This window comes from Diospyros lotus, chromosome 9 (assembly GCF_014633365.1).
Source record: "Diospyros lotus cultivar Yz01 chromosome 9, ASM1463336v1, whole genome shotgun sequence".
Lineage (NCBI taxonomy): Eukaryota > Viridiplantae > Streptophyta > Magnoliopsida > Ericales > Ebenaceae > Diospyros > Diospyros lotus.
The window spans coordinates 9599545-9622002 of record NC_068346.1 but is presented as its reverse complement, the minus strand read 5'-3'; the positions used below and the strand labels follow the sequence as shown (position 1 = coordinate 9622002).

The window sequence follows — 22458 nt, the reverse complement described above, 5'->3', positions numbered from 1 at the left end:
AAAAGAAAACCAACATGGAGAACATTACCCTGAGCCCCAAGCTTGTTAATTTGGACTCTTTGAGTAGAAAAATAAATGGTTTTTTTAAGGTTCTTTCTTTGGCATGCAAGAAGAGAATTAGGATCTTAACTGAGTCTCCAACCACTGCCAAATTAACGTAAACAAAACAAATTAAGTGGATGGAGACAAGGTTTAGAGGTCTTTGGCGAGTTAGATAGATTATTATGATTGATGACCATTAATATTAGATTTACCAACCTTCAAGTCTTAAGTCCATATTGCATTGGCAGATTTGATAGGATCATAGAAATCAAGAGGACATTTTTGGGGGAAAAAATCGTTCAAACCAAGTATTTAATTTGTGGGATCGATGCAACAAAATTTGACCATGACCAAGAACTTCCCAGAGGAATTTCTCGGAAAAAATAGAAAAAAAAAAAGAAAAAAGAAGCCATTTACTTATTTGCTTGGGAACTAAGAAAATAATAAACAAGAAATTAATTGGGTTGGAAATACAACTGCTTAATTAGAGCAATTAAGACTAGCATTAACTAAACTATGATATTTAGATATCATGTTAGCATCCCAAAAGGCTGAATATATATTATATATATATATATATCAACTTATACTACTTCTATCCACACTCCTTCCTTAATCTCTTCAGATTTCCTTAATTTTTCCACACGTGCAGTCATTGCGCCATGAACGCCAAGCTTGGCCTGCAGCCAGCCAGCCTGCTACCAGGCAGCCGAAGGATGTCGGCGGTTAAAGATGGGCACTTTTGCTGACATGACGGTGTGGTTGCTGGCGGCGACCCTGGCGGCGGCCGCGGGGCCGGCCGAGTCTAGACTGGTGGTGGCCGTGACGCGCTCGCAGCGAGGGCACATGGTCAGCGCCGACGCCGGCAGTGGCTCGCAGCCGTGAGGAGAGATGACAGTCGGTGGTGCCACCCTCATCGCCCGGAGCTCCTCCACCTCCTTGTGCAGCCGGCGGTTCTGCTCCGTCAGCGAGCCGTACCATCTCTTCAAGTACTCACACTCCATTTCCGTTTGCTTTAGCTTGCTCCTGCATACGTACGTATATATCATCAACTTTTTGTGTAAGAATCACGTAAAAATATGTATACAAATTTTCATAAAACTTAGATAATTTAGGGTTTTATCTAAATTGTAAAAATAAAAAATTATTTAAAAGGTTTTAAGTATCTATTATATTATGTAAAATAATATCAAATTTGGCGTTACAAAAATGAACCAAATTTTTGCTTTTAGAAAACCCACAATAAAAAAGTTATTTCATTCCTTTGTATCTATGACATTTAATTCGCAATAAAATAAAAATATTCTTACCAATATTACACCAAAACACATCGATCATTATTTAAAAAATTTGTCTAAACACAACAAAAACTAAATTACATGGGTCAAGTGCCACCTCTTAAATATGAATCATGTCATCCAAAAAAAATAAATTTCACTTACAAGTGTGTCATGCACCCTCCCCTTTATAAGTATATCTAAAGACTAAAACCATCCATCATTCCTTTTAATTGACTTTCTATAACTTTATCAACAATTTTGTTTTCTATTAAAAAAATATATTAACTATTTTTATAAATTTTTCTTCCATAAACATTACAGTCTAGGCAAGTGTACGTATTCCAAGGGAAAGCAGTGGAAATGATAGATCTGGTGGGCAGAAAGATGAGTTGGTGTGAAAATGAGGAAAAACCCACCATTTCATAAAGGCTACATCTCTTTACTAAATAGGGTTAGTAGAGGGTCACTAGATGGTTAGTGTGAGAGTGTAATAAATGCATATTTTTTCCAAATTTCAACTTGGGCATTAATGCCAATGCTTCAACTGCATTAAATGGTGTCAAAAAAGCAAGTTCGTGTGTATGATAAAGTAACTTTTCTTGACCGAACAAGAAAAAAATAGTAATAATGATCATAAGTTACAACCACTACTGCGTTTGTTCCATAAATTTCACTCATTTATTGCCCCAAACATAACAGATGTAATGTTTAATAAATTACAGCCATGAAATCGACAGTTCCTAAATAATTTGTTGAAAGTAACATATCTCCTATGCATTCATATAATTGAAAGCAACGTTTGAAGGGCCATAATTATTGATTGGGAAAGACATTCTTGAAAGGACTATAATGCTTGTAAAGGGCCTAACACATGAAGCCAAACTACACATGGGTCTCAATAATTATCTCTCATTTTTGTTAATACCCATTGGAGAGTGACCATATATTTTGTACAAAATAATAATTATTATTATTATATTAATATTATAATACGACGCTTATAAATCAACCGATTAAGTCCTCTCGACTGGGTCAGTTGATTGAGTGAAAAATTCAATTTTGATCCTGCCAGAACAAGAGGTGAGACCATTTTCACCCTCTCGCTATGGTAGGGTTGGGGCAAAATTAAGTTTCACCCAATCGGCCAGTGGAAAAGAAGAGACTAGGTCAGTGGATTAATCATTATTATGTACTTTGTATAATATTAGCAATCCATACAATTATTATGAATTTGAGGTACATGAACATGATTCATCGAGAAAAAAAAAAAAAACAGATTCATGAACATAAATGTATTAATTTGTCCCTTTCGTCGGCAATGGGAGACCTCCTTAGTCCTTACGCATGAAACCCCACTTGTACAAATCCATGAATTGGCAAATCAAAAACTATGTTTTCAAACAATATACATGAATGGATTTAATCAATGACCCCCTATTTCCTAGATATTTTAATTTGATATAACATAAGACCACTAAACATAGCATACAAGAATATGATGCACCCAAAGCCTTCCTTCTATATGTAAACAAATTTATTCTAAATATATTGCAAGGACATTACTTATACACATCATTCTATTAACATTTTTTACATAAAATTCTCGAAAATAATCACTTTAATTTCGAGTTTATAAGCTTTTAGTGTTAATAAACATAAATCAAAATGCAAGCATAACATAGGCTTATGCACAATTTGGAGGGAGAATGTTATTTTATCACCGCAAGAAAAATGAAACAATAATAATTTTGAAAACTAGATATGATAAACAATTTATTTGAAAATAATCAAAATAAAAAAATGTCTTTGATTATTTATTCGTATTAGTCACTCATTTTTTGAAATGTTCTACCCACAAAACCCAAGCAAGGGTGCCTCATTTATTGACCTTGGAAATGACTAAGGAATTCGCTTTACTCATCAACATGGTACTGCATATATATGTATGTATGTATGTATGTATATATTGTTTAGATACCAATGGAAGTATAAATATACACACAAGTATCGCTTTCTGCTTTTTGAGTACCATTTCCATGGCTAGAATCTGATTCATGTTAATATGCATACTTGCTGAGATATTCTTATATATATATATATATATATATATATGCAGACACATGATCCTATATCTATATATATATATATATGTGTGTGTGTGTGTGTGTGATTGTATGAATAATAATCTACTTGTTTAATCCTAACAACCAAACATCATCATGAAAGAGGCAACAAAATATCATTTCAGTCCAAAACATTGGTACAGTACCTTGCTCTACGGTTCTGAAACCACACCTCTACTTGCCTCGGCTTCAGCCTTAAGTGCATTGCCAATGCCTCCTTTTGTTTCTGCATCAAAAATCACCCAAATCTATCCATCTTTAGCTTCAAATTGAAATGACTACACATACATATATACACACAGGTCTATATAGAGAGAGAGAAGGATTTTTTTTTTTTCTTTGGCCAAGTAACAAATATTAAAAAGACAGTTTAGCCAGCGATTTTACAGGGTTCAAAGTGTGATTCTGTTTGAAGCTTTCCTCGAGAAAGAGAGATTGTTCCTTTGTGAGGCGAAGTTTCTTTCTGGGAGGGCCACTGTTATTGTTGTTGTTAATGTTGTCTTCTTCGTCTTCGAAGCTAGCAGTTGTCCACTGATCTTCTTCATGATCTGTTGAGGGCACTTGGTTTATGTCCAAATTTCTCATCAATCCTGCTAGCTCCGCACATTTAGACAAATTAAGCAACAGTTCCACAATGAAAAACACATCATATATATGTGAACTTGATAGATCGGTATATCGACCGTCTAATCAACCAAAAAATCATGAACAGATAACAGAAGGAAGGAAAATCAAAGACTGGCTTATTTGCAGTGCCATGCAGGAAAGAAACCCCATACAAAGAACAAAAGATTTAACCTTTGCGCAGAAGCCATATATATGGAAAGAATTCAACCAAAGAAAAGGGATAAAAACAACTGGTAAATTAACCCTCAAATCCCTAAAAACCATGACAAGTAGAGGTCGAATTGAAGAGATTAACAAAAAAGAAGCATATATATATACACATGTATATACCAGAGGAAGAAGAAGCTAAGCCTGGAACAGATATCGAGAGGTCCAAGCATGTAGAGTTTATTGTAGGCTCAACCGCCATGAAAGCTGCAGACAGATGAGAAGAGAAAAAAGAAAGGCAAGAAGAGAGAAAGGGGAGGGGACAAGTTAGATGATCTAATGGAGAGAAATGGTGAAACCCAAATGAATGAATGAATGAATATATATATATATATATAATAAACAGAAGGGTCAAATAAATAAAGAGAGAGAAGAGTGGGGGGGGGGGGGGGTTGTTGGGGGGGAAAAGTATAAAGAAAATTAAAATGAAGAGAGAGAGAGAGAGAGAGAGAGAGAGAGAGAGAGAGAGAGAGAGAGGGCGGAGGGTGTTTGGTATTTGGTAATGAGATGGGATTTGGGAACTTGCCTAGGGTTATTGACTGTGGTCGTCAAGTCAAACACCCAGACCCATGCGATGCGCGACACGTGTCCAGATGAAGTGCAGGTGATTAACAGGCAGGGGTTGCCTTTGGCTTAATTCTCCCTTTGAGCCACCAGGTGGCCGAGTCCAGACATGTCGGTCCAACCTACGCTCACCTCTCCAAATCATTAGCGAAACGGACACGCGCGCCCAACGTTATATATATTATATTAAGGCAGCTGATCCACACTAGCTATGCACGTATGTACGTGCCTGAGTAAATATAATATAAGATGCCCCCGAGCACAGGTCGGTTGACAAAGGAAGGACAAGTGGTATATCATGGTCATTTTAGTGACTCATGAGTTCAAGTCCTCGCATTCTCAAGATATATTTTGTGATTTATTTTTTTTTTATCAAAATCAAGAATACGAAGACTAGCTAGCTCCACAAAGGAAGGCATCTTAAATAAATATAATATAAGATTTTAAATTAAATTTACTTTTTAGAGGTCATCTTTGTTATTTGTAATTTAATTTTTATTTTTATTTAGATAAACCTAAAACAAAAATAAGTTTTATTGCAATCCTAAAGTAGCTTTTATCTTTACAGTAATTTAGAGGTCATAGTCAAAAATTAAAAAGTCATCAAATACTAAATCTAACGTTTGCTTAATAATAGAATAAATAATATTATAAGAAAAATGATTTTTATAAATTATATATATATATATGTACATAGAATATTATTAAAGAGAGATACAAATACAAATTATTAATATTTTGCAATTATGAAGATTTTTATTAAACATTACTTTGTGACAACATATATATATATATTATATCACTCACCTTCAAGGAGGACAGTTTCACATTAGTGGTGAATTATGACCTATGACTAAGGGTTTTCTCTATGTGAAAATGCTTTTTACAATCAAGTTTATTTGGTCACATCTAAACCAAAAGAAATAACACTTAATTTTGATTAATGCTCTAGCTAGGATCTTCTTAAAAAATAAATTAAATAGCATGTCTATCATATATATATATATATATAATATGAAAAAATTGCAAAGGCGGATGAGTCATTGTCCTTCATGCACCTGATCATTGATACGGTCAATAATGATGAATGAAAATAGTGATATATATAATGAGGGAGAGGAGAAACCATAGGATCGAAAGTGGGTATCCATTGATGTGAAGCAATTGATTAAATGGTGCATCATATATCTATTTATATATATACACATGTGGGGTTCAATGCATATATTCATGGGTGGCTTTGACTGTTTGATTTATAATGAGGCATTAAATTTAATGGCCATCCCATTCACCTCTTGCAACTATAAAGGAATTGTAACGTCTGGGTCAACACTATTAATGGAAAACATATATACATAAATATATGGTTGTGAAGAGAGTTCTTAATAATGACTTTTTCTCTTGGGAATTTTCCTACACTTTTCCTTAATTTTCATGGCCGTATTTAATTGGTAAGAATACAAGAACAAACATATATATTAATCCCAATTAATGCTTTACACATCTTGCAAATTTTTATTTAAATGATTATGATGATTTGTAAATTGTATTACGCTATAATAATTAAATAATCATAAGTTTATGTACCTAATTTCGAGTAAACTTTGTAACCTATTTACCTCGTACTAGGACGACGCGTTCACATATAATTGTATTCAAAACATTTGAATATTTAAATTCACTTTTGAAAATAACAATATTTTTAAAATTTTATCTAATTCTTTTTGTGAATTTTCTTAATATATACTAGCTAATAAAGTTTAAATATATTCTTTAATTTAACCTGGTTTCTCTCTATGATCCCATCTTTAGGTCACAATAATAACTTGACGTGATATATCAACTTTACTAAAGATGTTCTGATATTTAAGACTATATATGTGAACCGATCATTAATTGCATTCATCTCTTGACTTAATGAAAAAGAAGGGGAAGAGAATTTTTGGTTTGAAAATAAAAAATATTCCTTCACTTTATTGAGTCTGGAACAAGGTTGACAAGGCGGGTTCAAAGTTTGGGTGCAATGCTTCATAATGAAGTCTTGAAATCAACAAGACTTGCAATAAGGGGCATCTTTCCTTCCAATTTGAGTGTCATTTTAATTGGTTTTGATTTTGATGGAGAGAGAGAGAGAGAGAGAGAGAGATCTAGAGCGAGAAGTGGTCAAGATCACAGTAGAATAGGCTGGAGAGGGGCATGTTGACCATAGAAAGTTAAAAAAGTTGGACAATTCCTTATTCAGTTGCTAGATGTTATATATTGGCATCTTCTTCTCAATTTGAATCTGATTTTTTTTATTTATTGCCAACTTCGACCACTGTTCTGTTGTTCGCTTTCCATCGGTTCTTTTCTCACCCTAATATTCGAATAAATGAGAAAAATACGATTAAAATGATTTCGATATATATAAAATATAAATTTATGTCCTATATATGGTTCCCTAAATTGTGAATAATTAGGAATAAATATTGAAAACCTAATCCAATTAGAGTTCTTATTTATAAAATATGTCACCCTTAACTAGTTCAATTATAGATAGAATACACCAATAATATTTGAGATATATAATGGATATCAAATTAATTATTATATATAGTTATGGTCTGTCTACACCTACAACCAAATAAATAGTAGTCCCTCAAAAGGTGTGATTAGTTAAAGACTAGTTTAGGAATGAGATGTCCTAAGGCATATATCAAATGGTCGGATGAGTAATATGTAAATGTCAATTCAATAGGTTGCGAGTTCGATCTTTATCTTATGCAAGAGTTAAAAGGGACAATTTGTGATTTATTTCTCTTAATGTAACTAAGGGCACGAGTATTGAAAATCGCGCAAGAACGGTCATCTCAAATTTAGGAATGAGATGGTTAAATTTTTAATTTTATTCATACAAAAATTGTGTAATAAGACATTATAGTTTCTCCATCCAAATTAAACTACTAATTGTTGTTTTTTTTATTATTATTTTAAGTAACACCTTCTATATTATGAGAAGGTAAATTAATTTTGGAGAGCAAGAGAGGGGGGGTGGGGTGGGGGCATTAATTGAATAGAATATAGCCAGGGTTTTGGGGGACAAAGGGGCAGTGAGAAAACACTGGGTTGGAGTGGACAAACGTTGGATGATTGGGTAGGGGACAGGAGGGGCCCACTAGAGGTCTGCTTGTCGGATCGTGAGTGAGCCGCTCATTGGCAGTCCATCATAAGCCGTGTCTTGTATTCCCAGTGGATTACACATGGGCCCCACGCCTCATCCCATGCTTCCCGTGTTGGGATTAAGATTAATCATCTCTCTCGACTATGTTTAATTAGGAGTAGCTAACGATTATCATTTCTCTATTTGTGACAAGCATGTGCTTTTACGTGTCTCCTCTCTGTGTGTTTGTGTGTATATATATATATATATTATTATTTATAAGTTTCTCTAACAGTTGGAATCCAAAATAAAAGTTTTGACTTGTCGATCGAGGAGAGGTTGGGAAGACTGTGGAGCAATTACCGTATATTTTTAAGGTTTGGCCGACGACGGTATTCTGTAACTGAAGATTATTGATGTGACGACAATTTAGTTTAAAATAATAATAATAATAAAATTTATTTAAGTACAAGAATGAAAATTTGCTTTGATAATACTTTTTTAAGTAGAAGAATTTTGTGTTCTAAATGTGATCTCCCAAAGGTCGGTCACGCACGGGCTTCGCGATGAGAACGACTGACTTGTGAGTTTGAAATTATAGATTTGATATATTTTTTTATTTAATTTAATATTATTATTAAGTGATAAAATCAATCATATTTTAAATCTTACCCGTATATAAAAATAAATATAAAAATAAAAATAAAAACATTAATTGGTGAACCCACCCACCTGGTTCATAACGTGGTATGGGGAGAGTTTTGTGATTTGTTTAAATAAATGTTAAATTTATTAAATCTTAATGAAATTTAAGAAACCCTAAGAATTCTCCCTAATTATCTTTTTTTTTTTTTTAAGTATATTATATAGTGTATGAGTGTTCATAGGTCGATCTGCCTGACTCAAGTCTCATATTATTAATTTAAAATCAAATCGATCTTGATTAGATCTATAAAATTATATTATAATCAAACTAATCACCACAAGAATGGAAGCCAAATCCATAATTTTGTCTCTATCATTTTATGTTTTTTTTTTATTATTTCAATTATACATCTGCATTTTTAAATCGATTTAGTCTCTCTACTTTGACTTTTTTTTTTCACGTGATAACTCGAATTTTTTGTTATTTCGATTACGTCCATATACTTATATTTTTAAGTCAATTTAATATTTACAAGATATAAAAAAAATAAAAGATTAAATTAACTTATCTCATTTTACTATTTTTTTATACATTAAAATATAGAGATTAAATTAACTCAAAAATATAAGTACAAAATTGTGATCGAAACAATGAAAGTTTGAATTTTCACACAAAAAAAAAGATTAAAATATAGGAGTTAAAGTAACTCGAAAATACAAGTATATAAGTGTAATCGAAATAACAAAAAATTTAAATGGCCACACAAAAAAACATAAAAGTATAAGAAGAAAAATATGAATTTGGCCTAGAATCAAACCAACCCAACCTAATAAAAATGAGTTCAGTTCAATTTGATTTCGATTCGAGCTACTAAAAAAATCTATTAATATAAAAGTTCTGTTATATAAATATTAAAAATATATATATAACGATCAATGTTCAACAAATAATTTGTTATTTATATTTAAAAATAAAATAAAAAATAGAACATGGGATGCTTGAAGTCTAGAAGCAAGTAACATCAATAAATATAACATCCAAATGAAATGATATGCTAAATTATAGAGCAGTTTGCAAAGTGGCAATGAAAGAAAATATTCAGCAACACCGAGTGCAAACACCGAAGGGGAAAGGCCAAGGATTTGTGCCTTCATCTCTTTGTTATTTTGTTTTTCTCTGCTTCTGTTGCACATATATAATACATATATGTATTAAACGTATGTATTACATATTTTTTATTTACTTATGTCTATCAGTTGGGGTCAATTTTATAGACCCAAAGATTGACCTAAAGAGTTGGACCCAGAACAAAACCGGTCTCAATCGAATTTAATTTTTATAATTTAAAATTATTATTGCCTAGATATATACAACAATAAAATTTATAGTTGGGAAATCGTTTTGAACTCTATACTCTGTAAGAAAGAAACTAATAAGAAAATATGGAACATTCTTTGACCGAACACTCCAATCCTTAAATTAAATTCTCTAATTTAGAAGAGATATCATAACTCTTTTGTAGGTAAAAGTAACTTACTTTTGAGGAATGAAGGTCTGTTATTTATAGTTGAGCAAAGAGATTTGTGATAAACATCTCTGATATTTTGAGATCAACTAAAATTTGGATTAATGTGGATAATTTTTATCCTTTAAAAGATTACGGGAGAGATTTTTGGCGTCATCCATTTGTACTTTCTTCACTAGGAATACCTTGCATGAGATTTTTACAGGAGACCTCATGGCTTTCTCAAACTCCATTCGCGAGAGTCTGTCAAGGCTCTCTCTTAGACCTCTCGAGCGAGTTTTTTTGGGCTCTCCCGAATACCTCTCGGTCATGAGGGTCTCTCGAGGACTTTTGGCCCTTATGCTTTATATCTAGCTTTTAGGATTATTCGTCATGGGATTCATAATTGATGCATATTCATTGATTAGATCTTTTTATCCCAAGTCTTTTTTATTTTGAGTCTTTCTCTGGGTTTTCCCTCTGGGTTTCTCGTTGGGTCTATTAATTGGGCCTTGGTCAATGACACATCAATTACTCAACACTCTTCTTTTGAGTTTCTCAAAGGGAAGAGTAACTTTTACTTTTGGCTTAGCCTCTTCGACAGATTTTCAGGGGTCTTTTTTCACTTTCTTAGTTAGAGTTTGCTCCCCAATCTTTTGAGAGGACTTCACTCTATCAAAGGTTTCTTACATTGTTTGTCATCAATAGGTCTTCGTTTTCTATAATCCAATGGTTAGTAGAAATTCATGACCACTGTTTGTCTTTGGTAGTAGTTCAGATGAAAGTCCCTTGATTGTTTTCACACTTATGCATTTTTGGTTTTAATCCAGCCTTACACCTTTGTGTTTTGGTTTTTGGACCATTCTCACACTTTTGCAATTCAGTTTTTTAACCATTCTCATGTTTTTGTATTTTGGTTTTAAATTGTTCTCACACCTTTGAGTTTCAATTTTTGGACTGTTCTCACATTTTTTTCATTTTGATTTTTGGACCGTTCTAATGCCTTTGCATTTCAATTTTGGACTATTCTCACGCTTTTGCATTTTTGTTTTTAGATAGTGAACCTAGGTTATTTTCAAGCATTTTATACTTTGATGTTAAGTGAACCTTAGATCATTCTCACACTTTCTATGCTTTGATGCTAGGTTTTAGATAATGAACCCCAGATCATTATTGCGCATTTTACACATTGATGCTAGGTGAGCCCTAGAGTTCTCATGCATTCTATGCCCGATGCTAAGTTTTAGATAATAAACCCTACATCATATTCTCGTGGATTCTACACTTTGATGCTAAGTTGATCACTTGTTTATTATGGTTTTGGCCTTTTTGTGCATTCATTCTCCTAAAAAAACAAAATACATAAAAAGAAAACTGTAATAGGGTAAAAGTCATTTTATTTAGGCATTATATATTGAATGACAGACATAACTGTTAACACTCTTAATCTTGCTTATAATACTTTCCTGAAGTGTATAAAAGTGTTATGAATTCTTTTGAGGGCTTTACACATTCAAGTAGTGAAACATGCTCCTTGAACCTGTCATTCATCGAATTAGTAGGAATTTGAGTTTTACCTCTTACCTCCAAGGTAGTTGGTTTGTTCATCCTTTTGGGATTCTATGTCTAGAAAGTCTCCCAATTCCCCTTTCCTGATCAAAGCCTCTATTTGATTCTACAAGTTGTGGCATTTGTCAATAGAGTAACCATGAGTATTGTGAGATTGGCAAAAGACTTCCATTTTTTCTTCTCATAGGCTTGTCAGTCTTCTTGGAGAATTAGATAAGGCATGATCCTTTGATAGATGCCAAAACAATAATGCATGACTCTATGAGCGAGGTATACTGTAACATCTCGATATTTTGAGAAAAATTAATTTCTATAATTGAGATGAATTATTGTCAACGTTCAGAATTAGCCGACCGTAATTCGTGGGTCCGCAATGAAAAGATTAATACAAATGCAAATAGGAAGAATTGATAGAAGCAAAGATAAACAATACGCAAGGAAATTTTACGTGGTTTGACCAAAATGATGCCTACTCCACGACTATTCTCTGGGTATTCCGGCAGAGTAATAGTATATTATTCTTGTTGTTCTCCCTCTTACAATGGTATTTTTGACCCCTATTTATAGTGAGAGGTGTTTACAATTGCATAAAATTCAAAAGTGAAAAAATGACATGATAAGGACAAAATGTCCTTATCAACTCCATAAAATCGGGAGTGGGCTCCGTATTATTAGGGATCTGGTTTGCTTTGGATAAATTAGGTGAGTCCTGACCTCCAGTTATCTAGCGATTTTGTTATTATGCGAGTTGAAGGATTAAGCCAGCGAGCTAGAAGCATCACTGGGAGCTCGCTAGATTCCGCAATCTTAGCTTGAGTCTCAACGACGTGTGACCTTGTTTTAACGATCTTGGTCTTGGGCCTATTGGGCTTTTAGCGATGGGGCCGACCTGCTGAGTCGAGTCTAGCCCATAAGAAATGGTGTGGAAAATACCCATAACAATTATTTATGATTTATTGATGACTTTTAGATTTGAGAAATTTAATGGAAGAAATTAAAATTTTTATATTAGGGAGATGATTAAGAGTTTTTTGGGAATTTCTAGGGTTTCAATGAAATTTCAGAAACTAGGAACCAAGATTAGTATTCTTGCATATTAATAAGTGAGAAAGCTGATAGATCGGGTGGTATGCGTGCGCAAGGAAGGATGTTGGGCTGGTTGTTGGTCGCAGGTTCGACTCCAAGCAAGCACACGGGTTAGGGAAAAATGCTAGAATTTTCCTAGCCAAGGGGGGTGCCAAAACGGCACCATTTTGGGCGCCACCTAAAGGCCTTGCGTTGCTTGTTGATGCTAAGAGAACGTTGCTTGAAATGCTTAGACCACGTTCTCTTTATTGTTTTCAACCCATTTTGAGTTTTGAGTTTTGAGTTTTTCAAAACACTAAAAACGCATTTACTTTGCTATTTTCAAAAACGTATTTTTAAAAATAAAAAAAAATTGTAAAGAAAACCCATTTTAGGTGTTTTCAACCAAAACACATTAAAAACACTGAAAACGCGAAAAACACCCAACCAGCCCCCCTACTCGCCAATCTCGCACAAACCCAGCATTTTTCTTCTTTCTTCTCTTTTCTCTTTATTCAGCCGTCGACTACCACCACCACTGCCATCACTGTCGTCGATCGTACCCGCCACCACGACCACCGTTATTGCTCTCTTACTGGTTTTGTCTCCTCTCTTCTCTCCCCTCTCTTTTCTTCTTTTGCTGATTTTTGAGTATGTTGGTCGATAGGCCCTTAGGTGCCTTTGATCGCCAGAAACCACCAGCCACGGTGGCCGGTGGTGACTGTCTGTGCGTATATAGATGGGTGGGTCAAACGTTTAAACTTAGATCTAAGGAGATTTGGCCATTAAATCTTGTTGGTTTTTGGGTATGTTGGTCGATGGGTCTGGGTGTTGAGTGGTTGCCTTTAATCGCCAGAAACCACTTGCCACGGTGGCCGATGGCAACTGGCAGTGCATATATGAACGAGTGGGTCAAACGTTTAAACTTAGATCTAATGAGATTTGGCCATTGAATCTTGCTAGTTTTTGGGTATATTGGTTGTTAGGCCTTTGGATGTTGGGTGGTTGCCTCTGATTGCTGGAAACCACTGGCCACAGTGGCTGGTGGCGACAGGCAATGTGTTTTTCATTTGTGATCGAAAATTAAAAATTAGATCTAAGAAAATTCAACCATTACATCTAGTCCATTATTGTGTATGTTAACGTCCTTGGCTTAGTGTTTCTAATGGTAGGTTCTAATCATGTGAATCTTCGGTCGGTGATGGTCACCGATGATAGAGAAAATGTAGGGTGCCGGAGAAGAAGAGAAGAGAAAAAAATAAAAGAAAAAAATATTATTAAATTTTGAAAATAAAATTATATATTTATTTAAAAATTAAAAAATGTAGTATATCTATATTATAATTAAAAATATAGGATAATATATAATATATTATTAAGTGTATAATTTAATATAAATTATTGTTAAGATGTGTGCTAGTAATTTATTAATCAAATTTATTGTTTTATTTTAATAGTAGAATTTCATTAAAAAGAGTTAATTTTATTTTTAATAATTAAATTTATTAAATAAAATATCAAAATAACAAAAAGAAATAGTTTTTCAAAATTCTAAAGTAAACGCATTTTTTAGTTTTCTATTTTAAGAAACAGTTTTTCAGAATAACAAAAAGAACCCATTTTCAAAAATTTCAAAACAGATACTCAAAATACAAATTTGAAAATGAATTCAAAACTCAAAACTAAAACACAAAGAGAACACCATCTTAGAATTTTGAGTGCCACAGTTCCAATTGCAAGCAATTTTAGCCACAAAAAATTGAAGCCATGTGACGAATGAAAGAGCATTAATTAACATAAGTGAGAGAAACACCACATTAATTGAAGATGTGAAAAGGGCATTAAATTGAGATGGGATTGAAGAATTAAAAGGAGCATGCATGGGATTTTAAATTGGATTTTGCTGCCAAATTAGCTTGTGAATTAGAGACACGTAGCATGCAATTAGAATGTGAATTGAGCATGAAATTAATTTGATTTGATGGTTCTGCAAGTTAAATGATGATAGCAAATGAACGGAGGTGAGATGGAATGGAATTAGAGTTACAAATTTATTGAAATTTTGAAATAGAAAAAAGAGAAGAACTCTATAAATAGAGCACTTCCATGAATGGAAAGTGTTTGCGGGATAGAAAGTTAAATAAATGATTAAGAGTCAGCAGTAGATTGTGAAAATAATTGAGCAAGTCAGAAAGTTTTAAGGTCCAATATCATATTTAAAAATAATTTAATAATACTTAATTAAAATAATTATTTTAACCTATTATGTTGACTTTTTGTTAGAAGAATTATATTACGTGGCAATAGCATTTTTAACATTTAAAAGAATCTATTTAAAGAAATTTATTAAGGTATCAAAAGCAAATAGTAAGGGTCAATATATATTTTATGTGCAAATTTTGTGATTATAACTTGTATGTGATGACAGAGAAGTGTCTAAACATGAGACTATAAATTTTGAGGACAAAACAGAGCTCGTGTTAAGGTTCTTGGAAAATCATATAGGGGCCACCAAAAGTCCAGGATGGATGAGGTACAGGCTTGAATGCATAAATCACTTCATGTTTTCTTTTTTATGTTTGTTATGAACTATAATTTACTATTTTATATATATTGCCTTTATTGATTTTTAGGATTCACCCCCCCTAACTAACTATACAGATAGATTGGATTCTAGCAAAAGGAAGACGGTATTGGAAGAAGGCTCGCTGATGGGCATGATCGATTAGCCATAAGGAGACTTTTATTTATTGATGATTATTTTAATTACAAGATTTCTAGTGTGTATAAAGTGGGTGAGACAAATGGGATTTTACGTATTTATATGAGAAATAAGTTTATATCTAGTAAAAGATATTGAGTGTATGGTTGGGATTTCTTATAGTTATTTTCTTTGAAAAATAAAATGGTTTCATATAAGTTGTTTTATAACCTCATTCGGTCTCTATAACAATTTTTTTTTTTTAAGTTTCAAGCGTGTAGCCTGACTGAGATTCAAGTGGCTTCTGCAGCCTATTTTCTTTTAGGATTCAAAATCTCAGTGAGTGAAGGCGGTGAAACTTAGATCCCACCCAGGAAGCCCACATCTTTGGGGCATAATCGTCCTTCAAATTTGGCAGATGGTTATAGTTGTAATCGTGAGTTACAGTGGCACCCCAGAGGTAGGACCGAGGGTGTCACATATAGTTTTTGAATTAAAATTGGGAAGAGCTATCAATTTTAGCTTTCTCTTTCCTATTGCTTGTCCCTTCATCAAAGTCTCTTTCCTCTCTCTTCTTATCTCTTTCTTCATTTCCTCTAACTACTTGCATTACTTCAACCTACAAAATGTACTTGTTGGCTCGAGCAAACAAATCTACAGGTTGATTTAGAGCTAAGGATTCTTACAGTGGTATTGATTTCGTCCCTTGAAGTATTGCAATTGTTGTCATACCCATTTGCATGTCTTGTATTTTCAATGAAGTGCTCCTAAAATGATCAACATATTGTTTGAGTGTTTCTTTGTCACTTTGTTAGATGCTAAGCAAATATGTAGCATCTTTCTTTCTATGGTTGTTGATAATGAATGCATTAATGAACTCCCTTCTCAATTGTTTGAAAGATGAGATAGCCTTTTCAACCAAACTATTAAACCATGTACGTGCATAACTAGTCAGAGTCAAAGAGAAAGCTCAACACATGATAGCATCTTCTCAACCATGTAATAACATCATGGACTCATAGTTTTGAATGTGATTGAGTGGATCATTTTTTTGGGGGTAAGTAGTAAGTTGGGGCATCTCGAATTTAAGAGGAAAGGGTTTATCCATGATTTCAAGAGTAAATATAATCTTCTTCTTTATGCTAGTTCTCTTCTATTAGTATTAAGTTCTTTTGTTCTAGAATTTTCTCAATCATTTGCTTCATGTTAGTGGCTTCATAACTATTGAAAATAAATTGATTATTTCTTTTGGATTGATGTCTTGGTGGGACCACAACTATGTTTTCTACAATTTCCTAGAATTTTTTTTCCCCTATGGTTGTGTTATTCCAACTTTATTTCAGACTAGAACTTCGCCCAATCTTTCTTGTCACATCTAGAAATTCTCGCATCTCTCTCTCATGACAGGTGTTTGAGAGAGTGCTTTAAAAAACTCTCCTGCAAGGTTTTTGCTAGTGGCCCACCTTCTAGTAATTCTAAAAAGTAGGTGAAAGTGGAGTCCTTAGGAGTGCATTCTAGAGAAAGGTTGCTATCTCCCAAAGAACCCTATTACAATGCTCTCTTCGTATTGTCGTTTCAATGCTTCATGCTCATTAAGAGGACTAGATTGAGAAACTATCCCCAAGTCTTTGGGAGCCTCTATCAAAAGAGTCTTTGATTAGGGGGACTATCAACGTCATAACCCTCTTCATTGTTCTTGTTTTTGGTGATCTAAGATCTTGTACAAACCAATTTTAATTTTTTAGATTTTTTGATTGAATTCTCACAAACGATATCAATTATTGTTGCCTAGATAGACAATAAAATTTATCGTTGGAAAATCATCTTCAAGCCTGTTAAGACTCTACAAGAATGAAAATGATCAGAGAATGCAAGGCATTCCCCAAGCAAGTACTCTGATGAATGCTTAAGTCAAATTCCCTTATTCAGAAGATGGTATGTCTATTTATAGTTGAGTTAAGGGATTTGTAATGAGTATCTCTGATATTCCGAAATTAACTAGGATTTAAATTCTTGTAGATAATTTTTATCCTTTGCAAGATTACCAAAGGAATTTTTCAATTTATCCATTTGTGCTTTTTTCACTAGGAATACCCTATAATGTCTTCTCCTAGAGACCTCTTCGGGAGATCTCATGGCTTTCCTAGAGTTCTTTTCACAAAAATCTACCAAGGCTTCCTGAGAGACCTCTCAGCCAGATTTTTTCAATACTCTTTCCTAGAGGCCTCTTCTTTTAGCCCTTATGCTTTATATCCAACTTTTGTTTTACATAGACTTTATGATTAATGCATATTTAGTCTATGAATCTTTTTGTCTCAAATCTTTTTCCCTTTAGGTTTTTTTCTGTGTTTTTTAGAAATTTTCTCTAAATTTCCTGTTAAATTTATTAACTAAATCTTAATCCATGACACATCAAAAATCAAATCGTTATATTAAAAAAATTAAACCAATCACATTGTTGAGTTCAATTCTTAAATTTACCCAAAACTATAAACATCCCTAATATAATGGGCCATGGGCCACCCATGATTGGTAAATGTTTTTATCTCAATTGTTATCTGAGAACAAACAAATTATCTTCCACCACCAAAACACCCTATCTTTTGGTACCAATTACTGGTCAAATTACAAGCAACAGTCCCACCCTTTCAAGGCTCAGTAGTGGGTACAACTTGGAAACACACTTCTTATTTTATCAATAAAAAAAATTATTACCACGAATTTTGGATGCATATTCCATGTAGATAGACTCATTTCATAAAGTATATGTAATAATTTACAAATTCATATATAATTTCACTTTAAAGAAATTTAGGGTGCGTTTGATTGCAAAGGTGAAATTTGGGTAGAAAGAAAATAAATTCTATGGAATTAAATTACTTAGAATTAAATTCTAGAGAAAATATCAATTGAAGGCATATATACTATGTAAATCAAATATACTATGTAAAATATTCAAAAAACCGAATATATATACACAAATATTCAAAAAACCAAATATACTATACAAAATATTCAAAAAAACAAATATATAAACACAAATCTACATACATACACACACCCTGCTAGTATTAATCTGTGCGTGGATCCAAAATTCATAGATATGTAGAGAGAAACTGTCCAGTGAACAACATCAACTAAGCAAATTAAAATACATTAATGACGAACCAGGTAAGATATGAAGCCATCGCCATCAATCTTCGTCGTTGATGGTGAGATAATCGGCGACGGTTTCCATAATCATCACCAACGACTGGATGCTGATGATGGAAGCGTTCACCGCAGCTTCTTCCTTCAAATCATACTCGATGGTGGCTTTCGTGATGCAGCAATCTTCACTCTTCTCAATCACTTCAAATCGAACTCGATACAACGTGTACCCTAAATTCAGATACCCTCCTTCGATCACCTCCGCTTCCTTCGCTCGCTTCTCATCGTCGATCCTCGTAAACTTCTCCTTGTAATACGTAAACCCCGGTGTCCCTATTCATACAATACATACAATTACAGATTCAATAATCGATTCAGATTCGATCTCACAGGCACAAACTCTTCGCTTTCATCTGAGGGACTACTTAATTAATAGGACAAAATATCATTACCCGGTGGAAATTGGAGGCCGAGAATAGTGCCGACGCTGTCATCGCCTTCTAGGATGTCGATTTTGTTGATGAGATGGTTGAGTTTCTGCAGGACGACATTGGCTTCCCCTTTTCTTCTCCTTCGTGCTTTGGCTCCTCTGCTGCTGTTTCTTCTTCTTCTCCAAATGTCAAAATGCCTAGAATTTCTTTTCCAACAACCCCCCTAAGAATTGATTTTCCAACAAAAGTTAGCATCACTTGAGCAAAAGTGGGAATTTTTTAGAAAATATGGTCTATCAAACACTATCAAAATGAAAATTTACATGAAAAATGAGTATTTTTCATGAAAAATATGTCCAATCAAACAGGCCCTAAATCTACTTATAGAAAAACCACTGTACTCATTTACCACCAACTTCTAAAGGCAATAAATGAATCAATTATGTTTATTAATTAATTAATTGAACAAATTTGAACCAATTTTCAAAACCCGTTCAATAAACAAGCTAAACTGGAACCTAAATTTAGTCAGTTTAATTATATTCATAAATAAATTCATTTATTATTTATATATAAACACGTTTATAATTTATCAAAAACTCATATTATTTGTTTAAAAGGGTATTTATATAGTTTTGTTCTTTCTCACAAATAAAATAATTTATTATTCACAAATAAGTTTTCTAAACCAATAAATTTGAATTAGGCTCCTTTAATAATTAAGTAAAACAAACTCGAACACCACGTGTTCATGAACGGGGCCGAGCAACCTTTACAATGCTTCGCTTGTAAAAGAGCCGAATCCAAGCATAGCTGGACCTGGACTCAACTTATTTCCACAACAATCTCAAAATTGTTTTTTTGGGCACCCGGCCCATATCCTTACGTTAGGCCAAGCCCGTTTCTGGGCCCACCTTGTTCTTTCCCTATAAATATACCAGCCTAGGGCAAGGGTTTCTGTCGCCATATTTGTCTAGCGTCTAGGGTTTGCGGTGTGCCTAGGCTATGTCTTCATTTTCTGGTTCTGAATAAATCTAAATCTGAAAGGTTTCGATCGCCAAGGGCTTGAATTGAATCCAAGGGGAGAGCCATATGCTATTCGTTTGGCTCCGGAAATGCTTGCAGGTTCTCTGCAAGATACCCCGCCATTCGGGCCCTAAACAAAGAAATTTTTCCTGCGAATTTTCTCGGGAAAACGATGGCATCATAGTACGGGTTCCGTGCCTGGAAATTGGTTTGCTCGTGTCGAGGAAGTGATTCTTGGTCTTTGCCGAACTTCCTTTCGCCGGCTAACCGATTTCCGCTCCTCACGAACCCGCCTCCAAACGCCATTACATTCATCCACATTTTATTTGGTATGGTGTTTTGCTTTTAGTTTCTCTCTTCTTGAATTGTAAAATTATATTATTATTTATTTATTTTATTATTTAAGCAAGCAGAAAAGGAAACCTTTTCGAACTGAAAACTTTTTTCAACTTAACATTTTCTTATTTTCATTCATTTTTTGAACTAAATATTTTTATCTCATTTTATTTGGCCCACGATTCGTACAAAAATATTTTTGAACTGAATATCATTATTTTTAGGTTATTAGTTTCTGAAAGATTAAGCTTTTTTAAAGTGAATGAAAAGGCAAGAAGAAAATGTGGGTAATAATAAGATGGTGCTTATAAGTTTGTTTGAATAGGCTCAAGGCTTGATCAATAAATGAGATTCCATTTTCTTTGAAGTTGGTTTGATTGAAATTGATAAGTTGCTTGCGTTGTTTTAACCCGTGCAACACCAGCTCGCGTTAGGCAATCTTATGTTACCCAACACTAGCAACAAATCGTTCTCTTAATTTGATTTTAATTTATTTGTTTTGACACTCCTTAATGAGTTGAATTTGAATTAGGCCATCAAGTTTATAGAGTTAACAGCTCCGTCTAGCTGATTGCTTTTTTCTTAGCATTTATGTTAAAATAAGTTTTATAAATCTAAATATTTTTTATTGATTTAGGGTTTAAATCAGGAAATTTTGATATAATTTTTAAAGATTTTAAAATATAGACGTAACTATTCAATCCAAATTTAATTAGTTTAGTTTTGCTTTATTCTTGAATTAATCTCAAATTTCAAATTTGACCATATTGGGAACAAGCACAAATTTATATAAAACCCGAATGAACCCATCAAAAAAACCTCACGAGATGATGCCAAGAATCCCTAATTATAGAATCTACGAGTATAGTACGGTTGGTTTTTAGATAACAGATTGTACTCAAGGATGTAGATTTGAGTCGTAATAGTCGTAATGTGAGAATTTTACCCTCTTGTGTGGTGGTTCTTTGTGAGTACCATAAACCATGTCTTTTACTTGATGCGTTGTGGTGAGGCAATATGTGGGGACTTTTACCATAAGGGATTTCACCTTTTTGCACTCAAGAATCCTGATTATTATTGATGCTAAATGAGACAAAACTGGCTAAATCTCTCTGGATGGTAAATACCTAATTGTGCAATCTCCCAAGTTGGGTAGCCCTGTGGCCGTGTGATGCCAAAAGATGATATTTATTACTAGGGATCCAATATTCCAGACTGGCCTTTGAATTGCTAAAAGCTTCGTAGTAGAATACAGAGCGGACTCAACAAACTTGAAGACTTTAGACAAAAAAATTTATCGGGATTTTTTCAAGGGTATTAATTTTTTTTATAAAAAATAAATAATACATATTTTTATAAAAAATATTATTTTATTAAATTAAAAATTAAAAAAATTAAAATTTAATCAATTACAAAATACAATAATCTCTTTAATGATATTAATTTTTTAATTAAAATATAATATTTGAGATATCAAAAGAAGCTAAATAACTTATTACAATAAATAGAAAAATGAAAAAAATTAGAAAAAAAAATTGAGAATAATAAGATTTTTTTAAGGGTGCAAAAAATAAATTTATAATTTTAAAATTTATGTGATATTTAAGAAGAAACGTTAAAAATTGAGAAAAAAAATAAGAAAGATAAAATATTGTAAATTGATTGTTGGGTTGAGTGTCCGTAGAAATTTAAACTGAAAGTTGAATTTTATTTTAAGTTCAAATTTTTCTTAATAAAATATTTATTATTAAAAAATATATAAATTACAAAATTTTAAAACTTTCATAGATGTAGGACCTTAAACAGCCGCCTAGATAGCTTCATGGCCACCATTGCCAACAACGAAAATTTAATAAAAACCATCAAAATCCCACTTTGCTACTCTGCTGCTAAAAGGCCTCTCCAAAATAATGTTTTAAAAATTAGATCGGAAAGTAAATTGGCCTATTAATTGGGTCATCGATTAATTGATCTGACCGATTAGACTGGAGTAGTCTAATCGGATAATGTCATATGTATATTTTATAATTAAATAATATATATTTGAA

General features: G+C 33.1%; 1 protein-coding gene across 2 annotated transcripts; it reads right to left on the bottom strand.

Moving 5' to 3' along the window:
• Positions 1-367: 367 nt before the first annotated feature.
• LOC127809500 (homeobox-leucine zipper protein HOX3) lies at positions 368-4593 on the bottom strand. 2 transcript variants are annotated; one of them, XM_052348334.1, is made up of 4 exons: positions 4403-4593; positions 3833-4038; positions 3592-3671; positions 368-1068 (listed from the first exon to the last, which is right to left on the bottom strand). In XM_052348334.1, exons 1-4 carry the CDS (start codon positions 4479-4481, stop codon positions 741-743), a joined length of 693 nt encoding a protein of 230 aa, XP_052204294.1. In that variant the 5' UTR covers positions 4482-4593; the 3' UTR covers positions 368-740. The 2 variants fall into 2 exon arrangements, with proteins under 2 accessions (XP_052204294.1, XP_052204296.1); XM_052348336.1 differs by having other exon boundaries at positions 380-1068; positions 3833-4035.
• Between the last annotated feature and the right edge of the window lie 17865 nt (positions 4594-22458).